Source organism: Ascidiella aspersa, chromosome 1, assembly GCF_963924565.1.
Source record: "Ascidiella aspersa chromosome 1, kaAscAspe10.2, whole genome shotgun sequence".
NCBI lineage: Eukaryota > Metazoa > Chordata > Ascidiacea > Phlebobranchia > Ascidiidae > Ascidiella > Ascidiella aspersa.
Genome location: NC_139447.1, coordinates 29216000 through 29239487, shown reverse-complemented (window position 1 = coordinate 29239487; position 23488 = coordinate 29216000). Strand labels below are relative to the sequence as shown.

At 35.3% G+C, this 23488-nt stretch overlaps 2 protein-coding genes across 3 annotated transcripts; both read right to left on the bottom strand.

Moving 5' to 3' along the window:
• Positions 1–1623: 1623 nt before the first annotated feature.
• Positions 1624–8708, bottom strand: LOC146169623 (uncharacterized). The gene is made up of 7 exons (XM_083386601.1): positions 8359–8708; positions 5603–5775; positions 4961–5084; positions 4604–4660; positions 3780–3872; positions 2560–2782; positions 1624–1712 (listed from the first exon to the last, which is right to left on the bottom strand). Exons 1-7 carry the CDS (start codon positions 8650–8652, stop codon positions 1624–1626), a joined length of 1053 nt encoding a protein of 350 aa, XP_083242727.1. The 5' UTR covers positions 8653–8708.
• A 2042-nt stretch (positions 8709–10750) lies between these two features.
• Positions 10751–19893, bottom strand: LOC146169622 (uncharacterized). Of its 2 annotated transcripts, XM_083388788.1 has the most exons (11): positions 19787–19893; positions 19082–19279; positions 18756–18896; positions 18335–18475; positions 17836–18040; positions 16587–16731; positions 15741–15888; positions 14748–14903; positions 13270–13453; positions 12074–12239; positions 10751–11636 (listed from the first exon to the last, which is right to left on the bottom strand). In XM_083388788.1, exons 1-11 carry the CDS (start codon positions 19847–19849, stop codon positions 11486–11488), a joined length of 1698 nt encoding a protein of 565 aa, XP_083244914.1. In that variant the 5' UTR covers positions 19850–19893; the 3' UTR covers positions 10751–11485. The 2 variants fall into 2 exon arrangements, with proteins under 2 accessions (XP_083244914.1, XP_083244915.1); XM_083388789.1 differs by lacking the exon at positions 18335–18475.
• Positions 19894–23488: the final 3595 nt, after the last annotated feature.

The following is a 23488-nucleotide window of genomic DNA, read 5'->3' as shown; positions in this document are numbered from 1 at the left end:
GCCTATAAATGGAATGGATACAATTGATTTACGCACAGAAAAAACAAAAAAAATTGTTATAGGAATATTTTTAAGGCTGGAAAAATTTAACCATGACAGAAATTTTTAATGAAGGCATTTAATTGTTGTTGAACAGCAATTCAGGTAATCAAATTCCGATAACTGTTAGAACTCAAACGAAACATTTGCAAAAACTAAAATTTCGTTTTCTTAAGTATCTAGCTTAAAACGGCCAGTCTAGTTCAACCATATTGTTCGTAAATATCACTTGAATTTAGATTTGGTCAGCGATTAAGCCACCCAATAACACAGTTAAAAGTTAAACAAGCAACCAGCAGGTTCCTAAATAGACAAAAAGCCACAAACAAAACCTAAAACACAACACGAATATTCCAACTAACCGAAGCTAAACGACACCGAACATAAGAACGCTACATATTTTTCAGCAGACGGTGACGGGCGTTTACACTCTTGGGGGTCCGTCACAGTGGGTAAAAAGGGGGTCGGGGAAGTACGAGGGTACGCAATTGCACTTCGGTTGGGGAGGGGGTGGGTAAAATAATGTGACGCGTAATAGGCGACGCACGGAAGAAACAAATTCGCGGCTAAAGTCGATAAACAACACGTTTGAGGAAGTAAAAAGTATCGTGGAAATATACAACAAACTTATATTCTATAACAAATATATATATAGATAGATAGATATTTATTTTTATATGGTAGAAAAAAATTGTAGGAATTACGCTTTTTCGGATTGTTTTCGATAGATAGGCGCAGCGTTGGAGAGACTAATTAAAAGTTGTCCCATGCTTCGCTAAGACTATTTCATCGAAACGAAACTCGCAGAGCCGAAGTCATTAAAGCGTCGTGCCATTACTCTAAAAAGCAATTCAAGACGACCGAGGCGGAATAGCAAACAAACCGACAATTCGATAAAACACAAACGCCAACATATTCGACTTTAGAATAACGTCAATGGAGTCACCTGCAATTTGGCTTTAGAGCTTGTTCAGTCGTACATAACCACACAAGAGATGCCAGAATCGACCAAACTAATAAAGCGCATCGCTTCGATATCGCCTTTAATCATAATTCGATTCACCAATGCAAAGCCATCGAAACGTAACCGTGTTGTTTTGGGCTTTCAATAATTGTACCGGCTGACTTTCGTTGCGATTTACATACTTATTCTACGTACAATCGGGATAGAAAAAACAACAGTCTCGGAAAATCGAAACGTTGATGTCTGAAAAAGCAACATTGCAATTCAATTCAATGTAAAGGAACCGAAAGCCTTAACCCAAGACATTTTCATGTTTTGCCTGCGATCTCTATAGGGTGGCCGCACATTGGTACTGAGCTTTTTAATTTTTGGTATTTAGGGAAAATTACAAGGTAATTTGTTTTATTGGTTATGACACGTTTTCGCCATTTCCAGCATAACAAAAGCACAGATAGTGGTAAAATCTGTGGGTTTTAATTGACAAGTGAATCGCGTGTGTTCTTTATGTTAATTGTTTTGCCACCAGTTTTAAATTCCATTTATTTTAGGAACTTGGTCCGCCATTATTTCGGGGAAGCATAAAGCGTTTGCCAGGTAAAATCAGATGAGATCCGCTATTTTTAACTGAGCGGATCGGCTCGCTTGGTGGAGAGATCCGGAGTAACGTCCATGGCTAGCTCCAGAAGCTCCGGATCAATTTTATCTTGCTCTGGTGACAAAACAAAGACACGAAATTAAGGGATGTACTACAATGTCGCCTTAATTCACAGAAAGATCGCAAATAAAATTTAGGCTTTTGGTACGTTTTAAAGCAGTGGTTCAACGTGCAGGTGGATGCGGACATGCGGATTTTCAGATCTTATGCCGATTTTCGAAAATTTAACGCAATTGTAATATTACTCCGCCTGTCGAAAGTTTTATTCGCTCTATAACGTACTAAATGAATCTATGATTTAAAATTTGTACCTAGCGCATTTTGACCATAACAAATCTAATGTAAACTTGAGCAAAAATGTTTTATTTGGAAACCAGGAACGTAGCAGTAAAAAAACAATGTTTTAAAACACTTTGACAAAGGTAATAGTAAAAATGCGCTAAAACAAAAGTGAGCTAGTTCACATTTGTCCCTTTTTTATTTTGTCTGAGCTATTGGTTTCAAAGCCACAATAAATAAATAATTTTTTAATGAATGTAATTGTGGTAACAACGAATTGAAGTTCCATTTTGTGGACTGGTACAAATTATACAAAATATCCCTATGTGTAGATTTAAATATGGCAACTATAAAAAAGTATTGCGTAGACAACCAACGCATTGTGGCATAACGCACATCGTATAACGTAATACATGAATTGTTTTTTATTTGTGATAATAAGTTGATAAAGACTAGCTATGTTGGATGGAAGTGTTAGATAACATCAATCGCAATTTGCGATGCAGTTTGCAATCACAATCGAACTGTAAAGGATTGTCCAATTAAAAAATCCTCCTTAAACTCAAAAACTATAGGTAAAAACAATAAGAAATGTGTTTTCTCAAAAAACTGGGACTACTACCTGTGGTTGCGGCGGTCGTCTTAGAATTGCTCTTAAGCGAGTCGCTAAAGGCGTCAAGGTTTAGACTACTGGCGTCTAAAGTGACCCCGTTAGATGGCATGCTGCCACTGTCACCTACCACTCCACTACATGCAAGTACACCATTGGCTAAACCGTTTGATGCTACACCTACACATGCAACAAAATGTAAGTTAAAAATAGGTTGAAAGAAGTTTTGGCGCGTCTAAGCAGTGTAAAAGCCTATCAGCCGTGAATCTGAAAATAAATAAAAAGAATATTGCAACATAAAACAAATGTTTTATGTGTCAACTATTAAGCACATCTATTATAAAAGGCAAGCGTTTTGCCAAACTAAAACTAAATAAACACAATGTTTTGCGGCTTTGCTCGATGAACTTTGTTCACTCGCATAATTGCACATCAGATGTTTATAGAACCAAACGTTTTCTAAAATTACTTGAATTATAACGTCTGGTTATGACGTAGGATGTAACGTCAAATGTAAAAAATTTATGGCCCCTAAACTGAAATTCCGCCCTAGCAACATTGACATGATATGTTCTTATGGCCAGCGACAAAATATATATGGACCACGTTTGTCTTCATAAACGAAAAAAAATAGTTATTCTATATGCCACGGAGTACACTAAGACAAGTTTGCCTACATTTTTGCTGATTAGAAAAAATGTTACAATAAACTAATTTTACAAACTAGGAAGAATAGTACAAGGAGGCTTAAAAAATGTTGTTACTTAATTACACTAATTCTACATCCTTAGAAAGAGTTGTTGTAAGTAAAACAAACCAGTTTCAGTAGTCCAAGGTTTTGATTGACCATCCTGCAAAATAACAAAGCATGCTTAATAAACTAACCGTATAATAATGCAAATTGATTGTTAAGTTTACATTGCAACATCCCTAACATTTAAAAGCATGAAAATGAAGCTTCGTTAGATACGAAGTCTAATCGACTTTACAAACAATACATATTTATCTGTCTTTGATTAACAAAAATTAGCATTTTTTGCTGGAGTAATGAAGATTGTACACTTTCATGTAATGACAAGACGATTACATTTTTTATTATAAGAGTTTTTCGTTAATTAACGCAACGTGTTTGAATAACAAGAACACTTGATTGAATAATTTTTTTTACATTATACACATACAAATTATATGACCGAAATTAATGAACTTCTGAATTAAAAAATTTAACTTACTATGGAAGGTTGGTTTTTGTCAGTTGGTGACATGGCAGTGATTTTTTCAGCAGCTGATAGAGGTTTCATTTCCTTCCCGGGCTCAAGCAAGCCCTGTAAAATAGCTCTTTTAAAGTACTAAACAAATGAACAAGGATCTTGGTAAACATATAAATTTGAAGGGAAGGGTACACAGACAACAGTCACAGAATTAACTTTATTTAGCTTAGTTTACAATTTGTACAAACAGTTTGCTATTTCTATATTTAGGAATACTTCAAAAAAATATTCCTCCAATCTATTTAGCATTTAACAAAATTCACTTATTACATGGAATGTTATATTTTTTCTTATTGTGGCTGTAAGTCTTTACTGAAAGTCAACAGAGTTACCAAGCATAAAAAACATAGAATTTACTGGTTGATGAGAAAAACTGCAAAATTGCCCTGCAAAAATGAATGAATGACAATATAATAACAATATTTGGCATGGTGACTACCTGCACTATTTCCAATTGTTGAGCTGTGTATTGTTAACACTAGCAATAGCTATGTTAAAAAGCTTATTAACCAAACAAAACTAAAATAATAAATTTTTTTCTGGATATATGAAAATGGCTTATTTACACATTCAATGAGTTTTATAACACTGCCATATAATATAATCACATGTTGAATATTTATCTTAAATAGAGAAAAAAATTGTGATTAAAAGTGATTAATGACAATGATAAATTACTTATATATTAATATTATTTAAGGAAGTTCAACTACCTTCGCTGTGGTTCATTGACAATCTGTTTAATTAAAGCCAAACGTTTTGTAAATTGTGGTTTATTAACTTACCAAACCCGCAGCGTAGTACGTGGGAACGTAGTAGGGCTTGCTTGTGCGACCAAATAGCTGTTGAATAGGATTAGAATGCTAGTTACACCTCATTCAGCAAACAGTGCAAAAGCTACACCCATTGAAAATAGTCATGCACTAACTCACACATTCAGTTTATATTTTAGTAAAATGCCATGTATGTAGTGTGGTGTTGTTTGTGAAAAAGCAAGGCAAAATATTTACATAAAACTCTCTAATTTTTCCATGTTTAATCATATGCATGTATGTATTGTTAAATAAATGATATATATATTATAGTGTATTGTTGTTAATTGTATAAACATATGGCATAAAGTACATAGACAACATCCTTACAATGTTCTGCGTGTTAATTCCAAGAGCGGCTAAAAGATGCTGATGGTGGCTTGAATTTGTCCATTGGTGCTTAAGAGCAATAGCATTGTCAACATCCTCAATCAGATCCCACAGTTGTGATGGTCTGAATGCAGCAAAGAAATATCAAATTGTCTGGTATATAATTAGAGTATGGGAAAAACAAAATAAGTAATAAATAAAAAATAAAAGGTCTTTTTAATCCTCTCAATATATGCTTGGGAAATTTTTAATTACTACATAATATGTTCACCAATTAGTATATCTTACAGAAGTAACATGCTAACATCTACATTGATTGGTTAATAATTAAGCAAAAAGATTATGTAACATTTTAATATAAATTTAGTTTAATATATAAATTGAATCTAAAATTTATATTAATTTTGTTATGCCTCCCATAAAAACTTTACCTAATAATTCCAAAAAGAACATGAATTTTGGTGTACAAGTAATTAATGGACTTGAAGTATAAGGTTTATACAAATTGCTTGTACCTGGTGGGGGGCTTACATAGAAGTTGTTATTTTAAAGGGTACACCTTTTAATCAAAGCTTATCCTCAATATATACTATATGAAAGGGGCATTGAGATTTATTTAGAAATACTACAATTTATTACAACCTTGAGGTTGACATAGGTCCTATTGCTGCAGGGGTTTCTTCCTGGGATGAATCAAAAGTCTGGATTAGATCATCGTTGACATGACAATGAATGGCTTTTGTCAGGTTGCTGTTTATGTCAATCATGCTGCCATTGATGGAAAAGCACCTTTTTATATCCACGGTCTTGGGCAGCTAAAAATATTGTCAGCTTACTTTTATTCTTAGTTGAAAGTTCAAATAGCAGCAAAAACAAATCGTAGAACTGTATTAAAATAAAAACTCCAAAAACAAAATTTGATAATACAGTAGAGCTATATATAACTTATTGTGAGTTATCTTCAAATCTGCAAAGAGGTAAATAAGATGTGAAACTAACATCTAATGCATAGTATTTTTTATATCTGCGTTTTTTCTTATAAATGATAATAATTTTATTGATTCATCTCTAATAAAATGAAATTGATGACAGCAGGATCATGAACAAAAAAAAATTAGTTTAGGGACTAATATCAATCAAAGTTCAATTTAAAATTTCAAAAATGACTAGACGGGGGTGCGGTTGTTGTATATTTTGTCAGGGGGTATATTTTCGGGGCTTAGTGTTTATTTTTATTTTGTTTTAATTTTTTTTTAAATTGATTTTATTTTTTATTTTTTATTTTTTTCAATTTTTTTTTTCATATTCAGTTTTTAATTTTCATTTTTAAATTTTTATTTTTAATTTGACACTTTTTATTTTTTAATATTATGTAATTTGTATTGTGTATTTTATATTATATATATCTTATTTTGTTTTTCATTTTCCTTAACTTGTTTCTGCAAACAAAAACAGATAATGGGCCGAAAACTTCCCCACTTTGCTGCGAAAGGGGTTCCAATATGGCGTAGTATTTAGGGAATGATCGAAACATATATTTGATAAATAGAATTTACGTAGATAATGTGTATGGCCATTTTATTACATTTTGGCCAGCTTACATGTTTGAAAAGCAAATATTATCATTCTCCTAAAGACTTAAAATGGTTTAACGCCTATGGTTTGCAAGTTTTGCAAACTTTTACTCAGTAAATTTTTACCATGGCTTGGTCCGAGCAATCGCTGTTAAAACAGACTTTAAATCTGTAGTTTCAAACAATATGAAACACACTATAATGTGCCTAATACGCAACTATTAAATCGAAAGTTTTGCTAGTTGTTTAGGTCTGATATTGGTATGTTGGTTGGAGCAACATGCACAACAGGTGCTAACAGAGAGGCGTACACTGCCTTAAGATTTCGCATTTAAATTTGCGGCGGTAAATACACCCTATTGACACTTCATTATTAGGCGAAGCTTATCGCAAAGTAATTGGTCGCCCCAAAAAATGCTGACGCAAGCATTATAAATGTGTCGCCAATATTCTGCCTTGAACATCCCTACTCGAAATGCTTCCCTGCGTTAATTGTACGGTGGGTGAAACTTTATTCACGGCCTTACCTCTTTTTGTATTACCGCGACAATACGATGAAATACGATTTGAAGAATATTTGAAAAAATCGTATTTGGAGAATATTTGCTATTTGCACCTGTATAGTATGTTACTCCAATCCAACATATCAACACACAATTTTAAGTTGTGTAGGCCTGGTGTTGATATGTTGGATTGGAGTTGCCACCAGATTTCGCATTTAAAATTGCGGCGGTAAAATAAGTTGTTTCTTAAGACCATTAAGTAATTTTACTAAAGAGAAGCCTTTTTTTAAAATGCAAGTCGTATGCCCAGTTTTGGACGTGCCACTTCGCACAATGAAAGTCTCAATCGGTCTGAAACATGCCATAGGAAACCAAAAAAGAATAGCGGCAAAAACAAGATATGTCCCGAAAATAAATTTTCGGCCCATATAAATATATTCAAACACTTTTTCATGTTTGTGGTACACACAAAAAATAAAATCTGTCTGTCTAAATTGACTTATCTGCCAGCAATAAACAGGGTCCACCTCATAGGTTGGTGAATAAATAGGAATCGGTACTAATTTTTTAAGTGGCTACCAACCAATATATACATACTGTGGTGTATCCAGGGGGTGCGGGTTAGAAACTCACCCATTTTTGGAAGTAATATTATCTTTTTCGTCGGGGCTTAACTCACTGTCAAAAGCGGCAGTGTTTTTAATGTAATTGGGTAACGCGTTTTCTTGTTTTGTTTTTAATGTAATTGGGTTTTTCATTTCTTGTTTTGTCGGTCGTAAACGAAGGATATTTTTCTCTTTCGCCTTTTGTTATTTGTTAAGGTTTGCTGCTTAGCAAGTGTTTATTAGACAATTAACAATGCTAAGTCAAACCTTTATTTCTTGCTAAACAATGTCAAGTTAGGCTCAGCTAATGTTCCTCGCTGTTCGCTGTCTGCACTTATCTCAGAAGTTGGTGTTAAAAGGTGGTATGGTATTGGTGACTGTCGTGCAGTTTTAAAGTCGCAATTTTTAAGTTAAGATAGTTAACACAAAATTATTCTCTATAAGCATAATTAAGACCACAACGTGTTTAGTGTGCAATTTACACAACTAATTTTCCTTCAGGAGCAGCTTTGTTGTGCTAAACATAATAACACCAGGAAAAAATATCTCAGTTCAGTATTACAGATGACGAAAGGCGTGTTTTTAATTTAGCGCAGTCCCCAACATCGATTGCCCATACTTATAGTCCTTAAGTTAAAAATTCGGGACCTCCCATGTTAGATTTTGTGGATACCCCTGTATACACATTTATAAATTAGGTTAAAAAATATAAATACCTCAAATGTTTGTACTGGTTGATATTGTTCCAATTCAGGCACTTTTGAATCGGTGGCCATACTACTAAAGTCACCAAAATCATCATTTTCAGTTGGATCACTGCTGGATTGAAAGTTGTCAAAGGCACCAAAGTCCCCAAAGTTGTCTTCTTGTGTGTTAAATGCACCAAAGTCATCATCAGCTGCATCAGAAGATGACTGTGGAAAACTAGCAAAATCATCAGCAGGAGACTCTGCAGTTATGTCGGTATTCACCATTTCCACTTCACTTGGCCTTGTTGTAACAGCAGACATAGCAGCAAAGTCAGAAAATTCATCATCACTGAAATCAGCAGACTATTCTTCACATGACTTGGTGACCTCTGTTGGCGGCAGTTCCACATCTGAAAGTTTAGAGGTTTCTAAAGTAGGTGTGACAGCAAATGCGGAAAACTTATCACTGTCCTCATGGTTTGGAGAAGTGGTATCTTCTGCTCGAGAAAACTCCAAACTTGGTTGAATAGGAGATTCACCAGGCTTTGAATTGCTAGAAAAATCAGCGAAATGACTGGCATTGCCACCAGTGGAGAATTCTTCCACTGGTTGGGATTCTTCCGTTGTGGTGTTATTTGCATCACCTTGAGGTTCTTTTGAAAATTCTGCAAATTCATCACAGTTTGGTCCTTCTGAATCTATGCTCGGTGTTGAAAAATGTTCACTGTCTTTGATTTCCAAATTTCCCCCATTTTGGGGGTCAGTTTGTGATTTGGAACATTCTGAACTTGATTCTTCACTAGAATCACTTTCCAGTTTCACTTCTTGAATACTGTTGTTTTCAGATTTGGCTTCTGTTATTTGATTTATTTCATTAGCAATAGTTGGCGAATGACATGGTGACTCACTGTTTTCCAATTCATTATGTGATATTTTATTGCTTAAGATATCAGACTTTTCTTTACTTAAATCTGATGAATCGCTTTGGTCATCCAATTCATCAAAATATGGCCTCTCACTAGCACTGTTTTGTACTCCATTCAGAACAGATTGCAAAACATCTGAAGAATTTATACTGTTGGAATCTTGTTCATCAAAGAGTGGACGTTGTCCAGTGTCGTTAAAGTGATTGTTGCTGCTATAAGTTTTATCACAAGTTTCTATCTTCATACTTTGAAACTCATTTTCTATTTTTGGCTCAAATTGTAAATCAGAATCATTTGGCTGGTAAGTTTGTTGAGCAGCAGCTAATTCAAATGAAGGTATATGATTTTCTGAATGTTTGTCATTGTTTGTTTTACTTTCAAATGAAAAAGAAATTTCAGAATCAAAATCTTGAAATTTCTCTCCATTTGGTATAAAGGATTTTATTGGGGAATCTAGAGTTTCCTTTTTTTCAGGAAGTGGACAGTCAGCAAAATCAGTGTATAAATAGGGTATTACCCTCATTTACAACTACGTCACCCAGTGTGGCGACTGGTGTAACAGCTAACAGCTTTGGAAAATCGGGCCCAACCCTGGGATTCGTTTCGGACAGCCTGGCCGGTTGTGACGTCAATGTACGCCTGCCTATCTATATTATTTAAATTGTCAGCATATTGCTAGTCGTACTTCGTCAATTGTCCATCATTTTCTGTTTTGCGACACGTGAAATTAATTATTTTCGACAGCTGGTATAAAGCATTAAAGTGATTGCATTTTATGTCAAAACGATTTTTACCACATATTTTTTTACCACGATTTTACCACATATGTTAGATAAAACAGCAATATTATAGAAGTCATGGTTGAAAAGCATGACAAAAAAATGTTCTTTAACCTCATTTTTTTTCATCATAATAAAGGTAATATAAAAAATATATTAATAACATTACATGATGTACCGGTCCGCGAGTGGTCGGCAAACTAAGTGCCGCGGGCCAAATGTAGGCCGCAAGCTATTTTAAAAAAAGTTTCGTTTTCAAAACGCTTTGCGCGAACTTTTATACGTTTTACTAAAATCTATTAAGCCCATACGGGCTAAGCATTCTGTGCAACCTTGAGTCGTGTGACTCACAAACTATACATTCCAATATCTGTTTAGTTATACTATAAATGTCGTTTGTTCGAGAAACATTTGAATATATTTTTATGCATCAAATGTTAGTTAACGCTACACCAGATTAACCTTGTCTAAATAAAGCTAACTACTTTTTAGCAAATGCTAATTCTTTGTCATTAGTTTGGCATATTTACGTTAATTTATTTCACATCTTTCTCCTTTAAATTGGCACGGCAATCCACTCATATATTGCACAAATAAAAAAAAACAGTGAAAAAACTCTCGACAAGCTGGGTCGTAGTTAATATTGAAGACTGTTCGAAAAGAATAGACAATATAATTGAATATCGACAAAAATTGTAAAAAAGTTTTAAGATTATGACGACGTTGGAAAACTATTTAAAAAAAATGTTTTGCAAAATAGATTGGCGAGATAAGGTTATTTGCATTATAAATGAGGCCACCTGCATGATCACAATTAAGCATTACAGAAACCGCAAAACGGTTGGTGAGTCAGAGAAAGGGCAGTGTAATCTCATCGGCAGTAGAAACAGTATAATCTAGTATAGGCAGTAAAAACACTACAAACTCATCGGTAAAAAAATGGCGCTGCAAAATATTATTCGGTGGGACAAAAGCAAGCATAAATTGCAAAAGGCTGCAATGAAAGCAAAAATCTGTACACTAGAGGGAGGAATGTTCGACTCTTAATACTTTATTCCGGTGCCAAATATTTTGGACAAATAGTATCGCTATATAAAACCGAATTTACGTCTTTACCATTTTCAAACAAGCAAAATAGATTAAAAAGTGTTTTTGCCAAGTTTTTAGGCCAATTTTTTAACGTTTGAGGCGTTTGATAACCTCAAGTTGTTAATCAGAATCAACGCGTTAGATTGCTTGGCATCAGATATTATTAGACACTTCTACCTGTGATCATAACAATTCATAATAAATGCAAGATACGGAACTATGAAAAATACTAACTGTTATCACAAATATAATTATTCAAAGTGAAGATAGTTTTGTTCATTTGCGAATTGCTACCCTAAAAAAACAGACGGTGCACAAAAGGTGACGCACTGTATCCATAAGAAGTTGCTTCCTTGGCCATTAAAAACTGTACGCCTCTTGCAGCGCCTCCGTGTAGGAATCGCTCTTCGACTTGAGAGCCATCTTCTTGACTTTCACGAGAAGCTTTTGTAATATATCGTCACTGAGCTTCGATTCGTTTGGGTCGTCATGTCGCCCCATTTGCAGCTGCCTGCAATTAAACGTGTACCTTGTTGGTCGGGCACTTTATCGTCGCGATAAGGGCGAGTTTATAAAAAAAAAACATCACAAAAAAATGGTAAATGCTTTTATATGAATCGTACGAGTAAAGGGATTCGATTAGAATTCTTATCCTTTGCTTCGCATGAACCAAACACTGGACTCAAAAAGAGCGTAATTTACTAATATAGATTACAGAACTCGGCTACATTTTAAAACAGCTTTTACACTTTTAATTTTTCTATTAAGAATGGTCGCATATTTTAGAAGAAACATCGATTGTTTTTTTTCCTCGTTGTAAAAAACGCCATTTCTTTGGTTGAGAATGTGCACCCCTCCAAAAAACTATTTTTACTCTTATCGTTGCACTATACCTACATATCAATATCTATTTTATCAAAGAACAGAGGGAAGGTTTTTTAAACTTACCGGTTTACTTTTTTCAATACAGGCGTGACGTCGGACACCGCTTCCATGCTTTCGTAGATCCGCTTTATGTCAGAAAGACGCTTGGTGCGGCTGACTTTGACGGCGAACGTGTAGCGCCCGCCAAGGAACAGAGTGGAGGGTGTGTGCGCCGCATGCTCGATATTGTCTACAAGAAATAAAGCGAAAATTTGACATTTGCGATAAAACTTTTGACATATTCGATATGCTTTTTCTTTTTTCGTTTAACCCAGTCATTCTTTTGCCGCGAAAGTTTTTGTAGTTTTGGAAAATAAGTTATTTGTATTACCAATAGGCATACACGCAAGCATTTTAGACTTAAATACGTACTATTCATAAAAAATTTAATAATTTTAAGACATTTACATATAGTCGTGTGTTAAGGGTGATTGTAAAACTACTCTATTGTTGTTCTGTCAACAGTGTGCATCGAAATAAATTTTTAGGTCAACCAATAAACACGCTTAAGCGCTTGCCTAGTTCAAGGGTTTAAACTTGCCCTGATTTAACCAAGATGAATGAGGGTGAATTTGAAAAAAAAATCGTTCAATACGCTTATCAAACAGCAAATTATGTCGGTTAAAAAATGTGCATATGCGCATAGTCGGAAACTTTTGGCAAATTTCGAGTTGGGATTAAACTAACGCAATCGTGTTACTTTTTACAAATTAAATTGGAGAGTTCATTGGCGTTATCACATAAATACACGTGACGTTTGCATAACAAAAACCTTTGCTAAACCTAAAAAGTTAAGTTAAAAGTAACAAATGGTTTATTACAAGTTGTATTATACAAACCTTAAAGAGTATTCGACGAGTAAAAAAGCACATTTGCTAAATTTTTTATAGTCCAGAAATAAGCACATTAATCAATGTTAAAGAACTAAATGATGCAATGTAACCTTGAGGAGTATTAGAAGGGTAATACTAATAGTGCTGCATACTTAAAGCTAAAAATAGTCGAAATAGCATACATGCAGCGTTTCTTTGAGATAATTCGGTAAAGCGCCAAGGGTTCAAACCTCGCACAAAAACAGAGTTCAAACCTCGTAAAGTTGTAATTCTTTAGTGGTAAAATACGTCCTCAAATGCGACTCAGTCTTAATCATGACTTTTCATCTCAGCATAACGAATGGGGCAACGACAGAGGTAAAAACGGAGACGCTGTTTGTTACTTACTTCTAAAGATTGCCAGGCGCCCGAATTTCGGGGCAATGGCGCAAATGGTCGAGTAGACATCCCCGCCAGCGCCTAAGAACTCGTGAATGCCGTCGCCGGCAAAGTTTTTCTTCACAAAAACGGTTTCGCCGTAGTCGTTTGCCGTCAGTGCCTCGCTCAAGTATAGCAGAAGGGTGAATTCATGCTGGGAACAAGTACAGTCGCGATAAAGAATTGAGCTCTTAAAGCGCAAAACAGTGATGTTCTGGGATATATTTTGATCTGACACCCTGTAAGCCAGTGGTTCTTAAATTTTTCGAGACATGCAGCCCTTTTACAATTTTAACAAAACTCGCGCCCCACCTTGTTTCAACATACAAAAACATAAAGCAGAACTGCAATTTATTTCCAGGTAAGTTGCATTAATGCGAAGGATGTAACTGTTTTCTGGAGACCAAATGCTTAATTCGGGAGTTAGTAGCAGGGAAATATCACTTTGCCTTGTTGTTATAGTTTAGTCATAATCCAGGAGTTCGTCAATTTCTCACGCCCCCCTTGTGAACCTCACACGCCCCCTAGTTTAAGAACCACTGCTGTAAGCAATCTTTCCGGGAACAAATTACAGAAGTCCTATCGAATTTGGTTCTTTACATAAATAACTAAATGGTAATACGAATATAGAGCAATTTAGGTCATGTAAATGCGATTCAAACAATTTTAGTCGTTGTAAATCGTTGGAGGTAATAGATTAATTTGCGAGGAGTAAATAACGGTGCGCTAGAGGTTCTAATATAAAGCTAAATATATCAGCCTACTAGTGTTAGAAGAGTATCAATATTACGACAAATTCTTATTAGTTATAGGGACGACTGACCAATGCTATCAAATTAGGTTCGATACCCGAGTAGGTGTTAATTGTGACGAAGATACCAATTGTGACGAAGATACCAAGTAAGAAAGTCGGTCGTTATTTGCCTTGAAAGGTTAATGTTAATCTATCATAAATACTAGAAAACTATTGTGCTACTTTTTCGACCTTGATAAGCAAATAGTTTTGTACTAGTTGTTTAAATCCATTGTTTACAAAAGAACGGGGCTCTCACGTATCACGACCCAAACGTGGGTTGCGAAAGGTAAAAAAATGAATGGTGCAGATATGATTGAAATCTGCCTAACTTGGACCGGTATAAGTGTATCATAGAATTTGTTTTCTATTTTTTTATCATTTCACCCTAATATAGACTGAATTATTTTATCATAAGCAGTTTAGACCGTATTTAAATCAAGTTTGTTCATGTAATTGTTGAAACTACAAAATTTAGTAAACAAGTCATCCGAATAAACCGCAATTAAACCATTTTAATCTGTTTGCTAACAATCGACTATTTCACTAAAAACTATTATATTTCATAGTTTGTACATAAAACTCAAATTTGGGTCACGCTTTAGAAAGTTTGGGAACCACTGCTGTGATCGGCCGCAGCTCACCACGCCCATACCTGATGGGGCTCGGAGTCGGGGTGGATCCTGGTGTGGTCCCCAGCCCTGATGTAGTTGAGAGCGACGTCGTAGGGATACCACTCGGTTTCGTTGGATACGTACTTGAGCAGGGCTTGAAAGCGAGGCCACATAACTGAAGTGGTGAAGTCTTCCACCTGCGCAAAACGCACACGACTGTCAAAACATCCAGGGCAACGACTTTCGTACGGGTTCTTAAACTGGTCTCCATAGACCCTTTTGGGGTACGTGAACTAGTTTTAAGGGGTCCACGAAGGTCTGATTGAAATTTTAGTGTTTCTATGGAAAGTAATTAATTTTTCAAAGAAAAAAGTTAAATTAAAAAAAACGTTTCTGCACTTGAAGTGTTTAGACTCCATTTCACTTTCACATTTTTTAAACCGGAAACAGAAATTATTTTATTTTTCTATTTGGCATTGTGACGTCAATTTTAACGTCATCGCTCAAAATATGTCCATGCAAAGCAAAAAAAGTTAGGGGTCCGCGGTAAAATAAAAATTAAGAAACCCTAGTATATAACCGTGCGGATGGAGTTATGGGGAGAATGGCCGTTTGGGCACCGACTGTCGGACATTGCCGGTTAAAATCGCTGTTTAGGAACAGGATTGTTTGGCTTCGGTTAGGGTACTGGGGGATGTTCGAAGTTGGGCTAGGAATAGAGTTATTAGTGCAGTTATAGTGATAAAGTTAGGGGAGGGATTTTAGCTAAGTTTGAGATTGGTTAAAACTCATACTTGTGTTCTAGGTCATATTCTGGATTAGTTTATTTTTACTATTAGGCATTTTTTACTATTGATTTATTTCCGAGCTTGCTGGTATTAAAATATCGCCCTTATGTCGGAATCCGTTTAAAGAACCAATATGAAGAGTGCCCATCTATTTTATTGCTGGTCTACAAAGAAGCAGGTTAAAAACGAAAACGCAACGATGTTATTTCTTTTTACGCAAACCTATAAAAGCACGACGGTACGTACCCCATACGATGACATCCACTGAACGTTGTCATGATCCTGAAGTGGTGCAGGGTCAAATGGGTTCATTTGAGGCTTGGAACGAAGTAAGAGCTCACGCCAAGCCCGAAGTTCCTCAGTAGTAAACAAATCGTCAAACACGTGGATGGGCCTTTGTGGAAGGGTGCGTGAAATAAGTTTAAACAAGGACGTGTTCATTTTGCCCAAAAATTCATAAGAGTAATCCCACTTTCATAATCTTTAAGTAGAGAAAGAGTGACCGAAATAAATTATAAAAGATTCATACTTTTATTTGGGCCATTCTTTTTCTACTGAAGATTATGAACACATCCGTGTTTAGTGTTCCCCCTTTTATACACTTGATACATTGGACAATGTAAAAGACCAGGGTTTTTTCTTTAACTGGGGGACGTGAATTGGTGTAAGGGGGTCCTTGCTTTGTCGCCTTCTCCTTGAAAATATTTAGACTTTATTTCAGTTTGCATCTTTTTAGGACTTCTTGTTTTAGGGCGTTATCGCTAAAAAAATGCATGTAACCCTGGTTAAAATTAATGTAAGAACCCCTGTGTGGGTTGGCACCAATCAACACTAGCCTGGAGCAATTTGCACTCACATTGGTGAGCAGAAGTGCAAAAATTCGATCCTGTAAATACCCAAATTACATCTGGGGAAAGTTAGGCTATTTCATCTAGTATTAAAGTTGTGAATTACACACCTTTTCCATTCACGAAACTCTGATTGCGTGTAAATCAAAGGTTCCGATATATAAAGAATGGCTTCAATTAGTAAAATAAAAAAAAAGTAATTAAAAAAAAAACGGTGAATAAACAAAAAGAAGGAATTGTTTACCTGTTTTTTGTCTCGTCATAAAACGTCCTTGTTAGACATTTGTCAAAATTAATCTCTTGAACGTTTTGGGGGTTTGGAAAGTTGAATTGAGCCAACAGTGATTCCATTGCTTTTGACGGAGCTTCATGTTTGTTGACTGTAATGGCTGCAAAATATTAATCAATTAATTAACCTGGGCAAGTGGTTCTCAACAGAGTTCCTAATTCTGATTTTATTGGCCAAAAAAAATCCACCTAGAAGTGTTAGTCATTTTTTTTTAATTTATATAAATTTGAGATTAAGTTGGCCTTATTGTTTATCCAATTTAATCAGTGTGGCAAATTTATTTCTGTTTCTGCTCTTTTAGCTATCAATTTTAAGGCCAACTTAATAAACATTAAAGCAAGATTGTTTAAAAAGCAAAAATGAACACTGGAAATGACGTATTTTTCAGAGAGTTACACTAAAATAATTCAAATAAAAGTGACAATGACTAACTAATAAATTCCTATTAACATATATTAAAATTTACTGAATAGCTTTATATAAAATTCGATATTTAGGAAAATAACTTTCTGAAAAGCCTATTTATGAACACTCTTGAGTTAAAAAAATGTAACCATCCAATAAGATCTAGCAAAAGTTTAATAAATTGCTTTGAAATAGAAATAAGACGAACAGATTGAAAAAAAGAATATGGCATCTAAGCTTCCTGTCAGGCCAACAGGAAAGGCTGTTGTAGAGCAGCACCATATGGTTGGAGTTATATCACGTAGACAGTTAAAATTGAATTGTTGCAACTGAACATTGAGTAAACTTTAACAAGAATTTACTTTTAAGCATGGCGCAAGATGGGTTGGTTCAATTGGTACAAAATTACAGTGCATGCCTTTAACACATTGTTTCTTAATCAGGTGAATGGTTCACCCCAGGGTGAATGAAATTTCCGCAAGGGTGAACCAACCAAAAGGGGTGAATAAGGATGAACCGTCAGAAATGGATGATAGCTTGCAAAACAAATTAAGTCATTTTGTGCTGTTTACGAGATGGTTTTATCATATCACGAGAAGGGTGAATGAAATCTGGAGATAGATGCTAGGGATGAACAAAACTAAAACTGCTTTAACAGTTATTGCAATAAAAACACATCTTTTGTATTAATTAGCTACAAATATAAAAGCACATTTACCTGCATGCCTTTAACAGTTATTGCAATGTCAACCCATCTTCTGTAATAATTCATTAGCTACAAATAAAAAAGCACATGTACCTTCGGCTGGCTTGTCACTAGCTGTAACATACAAGTTTGCGTATGTAAGATGCTGATAGTAGTTAACACACGGCGCTCTTAGCATGTGCACATGACAGGACGGCCACAAAACAGCCCGGTTTTCGTGAGGGTGGACAGTTTCTGTGATTTCAAGGCGAAGTTCACTTGTTACATTTGGGTTTCGCATCATGCTGTAGAATGACATCTGCAAAAAAAATGCAACTGATCAAGAATTAAACAAAAGAGGTATATATCAGAATTGATACATATAACAAAATGTTATAAGTTGCGAAAAATACAACAGGATACACCTTAATAGAAAACTGAACATGTTACTAAAACTACCATAATTAAATATAAGCAACAAGCCATTTACATTTTGTTTAAAACACTAACATCAAAGAAAATCCCTTGCTGATAATGGTAGAGTTAGTCTAATTTAAAAAGAATAAAATAAAAGTGAAAATGTTTTTGGGAAAAGTTTCATTCTAAAAGAAACCTGTGCATAATTGTTTAGTCTCCACAGATCGTTGAAGAAAACAGTTAGGATGTAACGGTTAGGATGGCAGAAGCGATTGACGTTAGGAACAATAGCATCTAAAGCTCGAACATAATTTAAATCTCCATGTTGCAATTCAATCTAAAACACAAATAGGATTTTACTTGTACTATGTAGGTTAAGCCAAACAGAAAAAGGAAAAACTTAATGGAAAAGATAGACTATTATAATAACAGCAACAATATTTTTTTAACAAAAATAAATATACACAATAAAACAGATATATTTGGTACAAGATATAACATGAAATACACGAGTGACAAAACCAATTCTTTATGTTATTTGGTTAATAAGAACGAAACTGAACAAATCTGCGAAAGTCCATCTTTTCAAATCAATAAAAGTGAAAACTCATATATACCTTTTTTCCAAGTAAATTTTCAACCATTGGTTGCAAATCTTTCCAAAATGATGCAACCTTGGTTTGAGACATATTGAGACTTTTGCTCCATGGAGCTGCTCCCAAGTTCCATTCTACATTTGGGTCAGCTTTCGTATAATTCTGCAAGACATTCCATGCACATTTATTTGATTAACGAAACAATGTTTTATATCTGTTTGTCAATTAAAAAATGGTTAGTTGGTTTATACGACCAATTGTCTATAATTTTCAAAATATAATTTTTAATAGAAATGAAAATATTCTAAAATAATAATTGCAGTAGGCATCGTTACAATTTTTCTTACCTCATGCATAAAAGTAAACTCAAGTGGGTTTCCTCGATTTGTATGGACATTTACAAATGAATATCTTTGTTGGATGGTAATAGCATCATCAATAACCCAAGCTTTATCGTCATCCCCAATATCCATTACCCTACTGACTCTAGGTAGACCAAGTTCAATGTCTTGATATTGATTTATTTTATCTTCATTTTCTTGATCCTAAAAAGACAGGCATATGTGAAATATGAAAAGCAAATCGCAGAGGTTTTTTTAAAACACTTCTTTGATGAAATTATGTTTTTAAATACTGTGTAGTTTTCTTCTTGGTTCAGTTTTTTTAGAAAGACTCGAAAAACAAAGAATCCATTTTAAATTTGTGAAAAATGAACATTTTGTGTTTCTGCCGGGAAGATAGTTATATTAACTGAACATGAATTTTATTATTGTCAATTACAGATGGTTAGCTCTATCTTGTCAGTACCTAGTAGTGTCCCAGGTTGGAAAGTAAGGCCTCGCGGGATTTAATTTTGCAAATAATGTTATTACAGCCGTGCAAATTAGGGCGAAAAGTTATTACAGTCGCGCAATTTCAAGCTGCAAAATCGTTTTTAGCATGACAAATCACTGTTTACTATCAACAACAATCTTTATACCAGTATATATATTTTTAACAACAAATTAATTTATATTTTGACTTATTATATAACATGACCTAATGGTACTTACCTTACAGTTTGAACAAGTTACATATGTGGCAAGAATAAGAATCCAAACTATTTTTTTAGTCATTATTTTATAAATAAATAAATAAATATTAAACTCAACAAACTTATCCAGCCTAAAGAAAAAATACGTGTGTTAAAACTGAAGAACAAACACGCCCAACACTATTTTTGTACTTTTTTCGGTTATTTAACAAATAAATCAACCAACCTGAGCTGCTTCATTTAACATTCAACCATTTACTATTGCCTAATGTGACAATAGATAACGTTTCTAAGATGTAAACACTATAGCGATCTATTCTCGGCAACGGTCTGTCCAGCGTGCTTGCTATGCTAAATGACGAAGTGTTAAATCCTTTTTTTTTTCTAAGGCGGTCTGGCTTTTGTGGTCGGAAACGTGACAAGCCTATTCCAACAGTGGCCGTTGCTAGCACATTATTATTTGATCGCAATACTAAAGCAGCATGCTTGTGTTGCGCGGTAGTAAATCCATATTCCTTAGGAGTGTAGTAAGGTGGTCAACAGTGTAGTATACCCCCTTGCATTTCCTATCATATTACATGCAAAATATATAGCCTAACATGATTGATAACACTAACGAACACAAAAGTGCCTACGTGACAAGCCAAAACTTGTAATGCGAAAAGAAGCAAAAACTAAAACTTTCTTAAAATACGTACTAAATAAAGTTTTCTCTAGTCGTTTTTATGCGGTTTTGCGCGAACGCACACCACGCCAACAGAAATTGTACGGCCGACCAGTCAAGCCGAAGTGCAATGGCTGCCTCCCTTGGGCCCCACGGCCAACGCCTACGTGATCACTGTGAAAGACCTCTCAAGGTAAGTGTTAATTTTCTCGGAACCCACAAACGTAAAGTAAAATAGATAATGAATGGAATGCATTCTTCCAAGGCCTATATCATTGTATAGGTATTGGTTCTACTAAAATTTCCCGGAAAAAATAATACCGGTTATAGAAAATAAATCCTAACTGATAACGGTCCATGTACTTCGATGGTGAGAAGAATGCTGATTTTTATTGCCTTTAGGCATAGCAATTACCAAAGACACTCATGATTAGATCAGTGGTTCTCAACCTTTTTAGCTTACGGACCGTCAAAATGAAAAAAAAAAAATTGCGGACCGGTGGACCTTCAAAAATCAAAATTAACTCAACATGTAATTACGACAAAACTATGCAACTTAAAAGCATATAATGGAAACTTCAATTTAATGAGCAATATAAAGCTTTCTTTTTGGTATCATACGTGGTTCTATTGAAGTTTTTCACAGACAACTGGTCTTAAGGTTCAGACTTTTAAGCAGTTAGGCACATGTGACATATGACAAAGACCAAAGTAGACCATTAACTCTATGTTACGTCACAATGCTGCAAATTACGGAACTGGCGAAGTTATTTGATGGTCAATCCTTTAACATCTTGCATTTGTAATTGAGATTTAAAATTGTAATAAGTTTGGCGGACTGGCAGGAAAGTTGACGCGGACCAACGTTTGAGAACCACTGGATTAGATGATTTAATATTCCCATATATGCGTATTACCATACAGCAGAGGCGGGCAAACTGCAGTTTGCGGCATGTGGCACTTTGATATGTTTTTGTGGCTTGTCTGTCTGAAAAGCAACCTCTCGCGTGGTTGCAGAAAAAGAAACTTCAATCTAATTTATGCTGCTTGCATACTGAAAACTAGGTCCGCTGCCATATAGCACCATGGATTAATAATTACCTTTAAATTTAGGCTGTAGGCCTACTGTAGGGGATACAGCTTACGCCAGGTTAACATCGGACAAAGGGTTTTCTTAAAAGGCTACAATAGCGCAACGTGATATCATTAAAAAATTGTCTTTCTTAAAGGTTTGTTAATTTTTAAAGCAAATTTTGTTCGATTGAAAAATTAAAGTTGAAATTGTAAGTGCAACAATAAAAGCTATAGCCCCCAAACCGATACCCGGTAATCCGGTATTTTGGACAAAAAGCATCGCGATCCTGACAGTCACCTCAAGTTAAACTTTTTTCAAGTCTTCAAGGACAAAGCAAGGTCGGCAAATTAGCCTACAAAGTTTAATGACGTCACAAAATGTTTGTGCAAAGCCGAGGAGCAGCGGAACAGGCAATAGAAATGCAACTCGTGCGTCGCAGCGAGGCGAAAAATAAAACCGAATAATAAAAGCAATGTTCGTAAAATAGCGGGCCAAGTTGAGTTGCTACGAAACGAGTGCGATTCCGTAATCACCTTTGAAGGCGTTTCTTGACGAACGAGTGGCAAAAGCATTTTTTTTTTCAGTCAAAACTATTGCGTTTTTTTACAGTTAAAATATCCGCTTTAAAAGATTAGGAGTCGACATTGTTTTGCTCATCCAAAGTAAACACTGGAGGTATCTGGCTTAGCTACACAGCAGCGCTAGATTGTCATCGCAAAATATAATTGGGACGCCGGGGCTGTGACTTCACCGGCAACGAGAGTGACAGAAAAATTTCAAACTCAACAATCGCAGTACCTTACAACAGTGTTTCTTAATCAGGTGAATAGTTCACCCCAGGGGAAATAAAATTTCTGCAGGGGTAAACCAACAACCAAAAGGGGTGAATAAGGGTGAACCGTCAGAAATTGATGATAGCTTGCGACCAGGGCGGATATTCTGGGTGTTTACCCTGTTCAGTGAAATATAGACGAGAAAGTTTTATCATATCATGAGTCAAGGGTGAATGAAATCTGGAGATATATGGTAGGGGTGAATATAACTAAAACAGGTTAAGAAGCACTGCCTTACAATACGACGGCCTAAACGAAATGTGGTTTCTCGCGAGAGTTGTTAGATACGTTAATAGTAAAAATCAATAACAGAAATTTTTAAACGGCGATAACGGCAATCAAAGTCCACATGCCACCAGAAGAAACAGAGCGCCACAGAAAGTTCTGTTTCGAAGCGTTTTTAAGACATCCCAGACTTTGGCCCTACTGCGTAAAACTATACGACGCCTATAAATGGAATGGATACAATTGATTTACGCACAGAAAAAACAAAATATTTTGTTAAAGGAATATTTTTAAGGCTGGAAAAATTTAACCATGACAGACATTTGTAACGTAGGCATTTAATTGCTGTTTACAGCAATTCAGGTAATCAAATACCGATAACTGTTAGAACTCAAACGAAACATTTGCAAAAACTAAAATTTCGTTTTCTTAAGTATCTAGCTTAAAACGGCCAGTCTAGTTGAACCATATTGTTCGTAAATATCACTTCAATTTAGATTTGGTCAGCGGTTAAGCCACCCAATAACACAGTTAAAACAAGCAACCAGCAGGTTCCTAAATAGACAAAAAGCCACAAACAAACCTAAAACACAACACGAATATTCCAACTAACCAAAGCCAAACGACACCGAACATAAAAACGCTACATATTTTTCAGCAGACGGTGACGGGCGTTTACACTCTTGGGGGTCCGTCACAGTGGGTAAAAAGGGGGTCGGGGGAGTACGAGGGTACGCAATTGCACTTCGGTTGGGGAGGGGGTGGGTAAAATAGTGTGACGCGTAATAGGCGACGCACGGAAGAAACAAATTCGCGGCTAAAGTCGATAAACAACACGTTTGAGGAAGTAAAAAGTATCGTGGAAATATACAACAAACTTATATTCTATAACAAATATATATATATAGATAAACTGTTGCTACC

Excerpts from the sequence above, each read along its gene's own strand:
- LOC146169623 (XM_083386601.1), bottom strand. The coding sequence starts at position 8,652 with ATGTCTGCTGTTACAACAAGGCCAAGTGAAGTGGAAATGGTGAATACC. Across the intron at positions 5,776-8,358 it reads AACCAGTACAAACATTTGAG|CTGCCCAAGACCGTGGATAT; the intron begins GTATTTATATTT and ends CAATATTTTTAG. Across the intron at positions 3,873-4,603 it reads CGTACTACGCTGCGGGTTTG|GGCTTGCTTGAGCCCGGGAA; the intron begins GTAAGTTAATAA and ends GCTATTTTACAG.
- LOC146169622 (XM_083388788.1), bottom strand. The coding sequence starts at position 19,849 with ATGACTAAAAAAATAGTTTGGATTCTTATTCTTGCCACATATGTAACT. Across the intron at positions 19,280-19,786 it reads TAACTTGTTCAAACTGTAAG|GATCAAGAAAATGAAGATAA; the intron begins GTAAGTACCATT and ends CTGTCTTTTTAG. Across the intron at positions 12,240-13,269 it reads GCGCCTGGCAATCTTTAGAA|ACAATATCGAGCATGCGGCG; the intron begins GTAAGTAACAAA and ends TATTTCTTGTAG.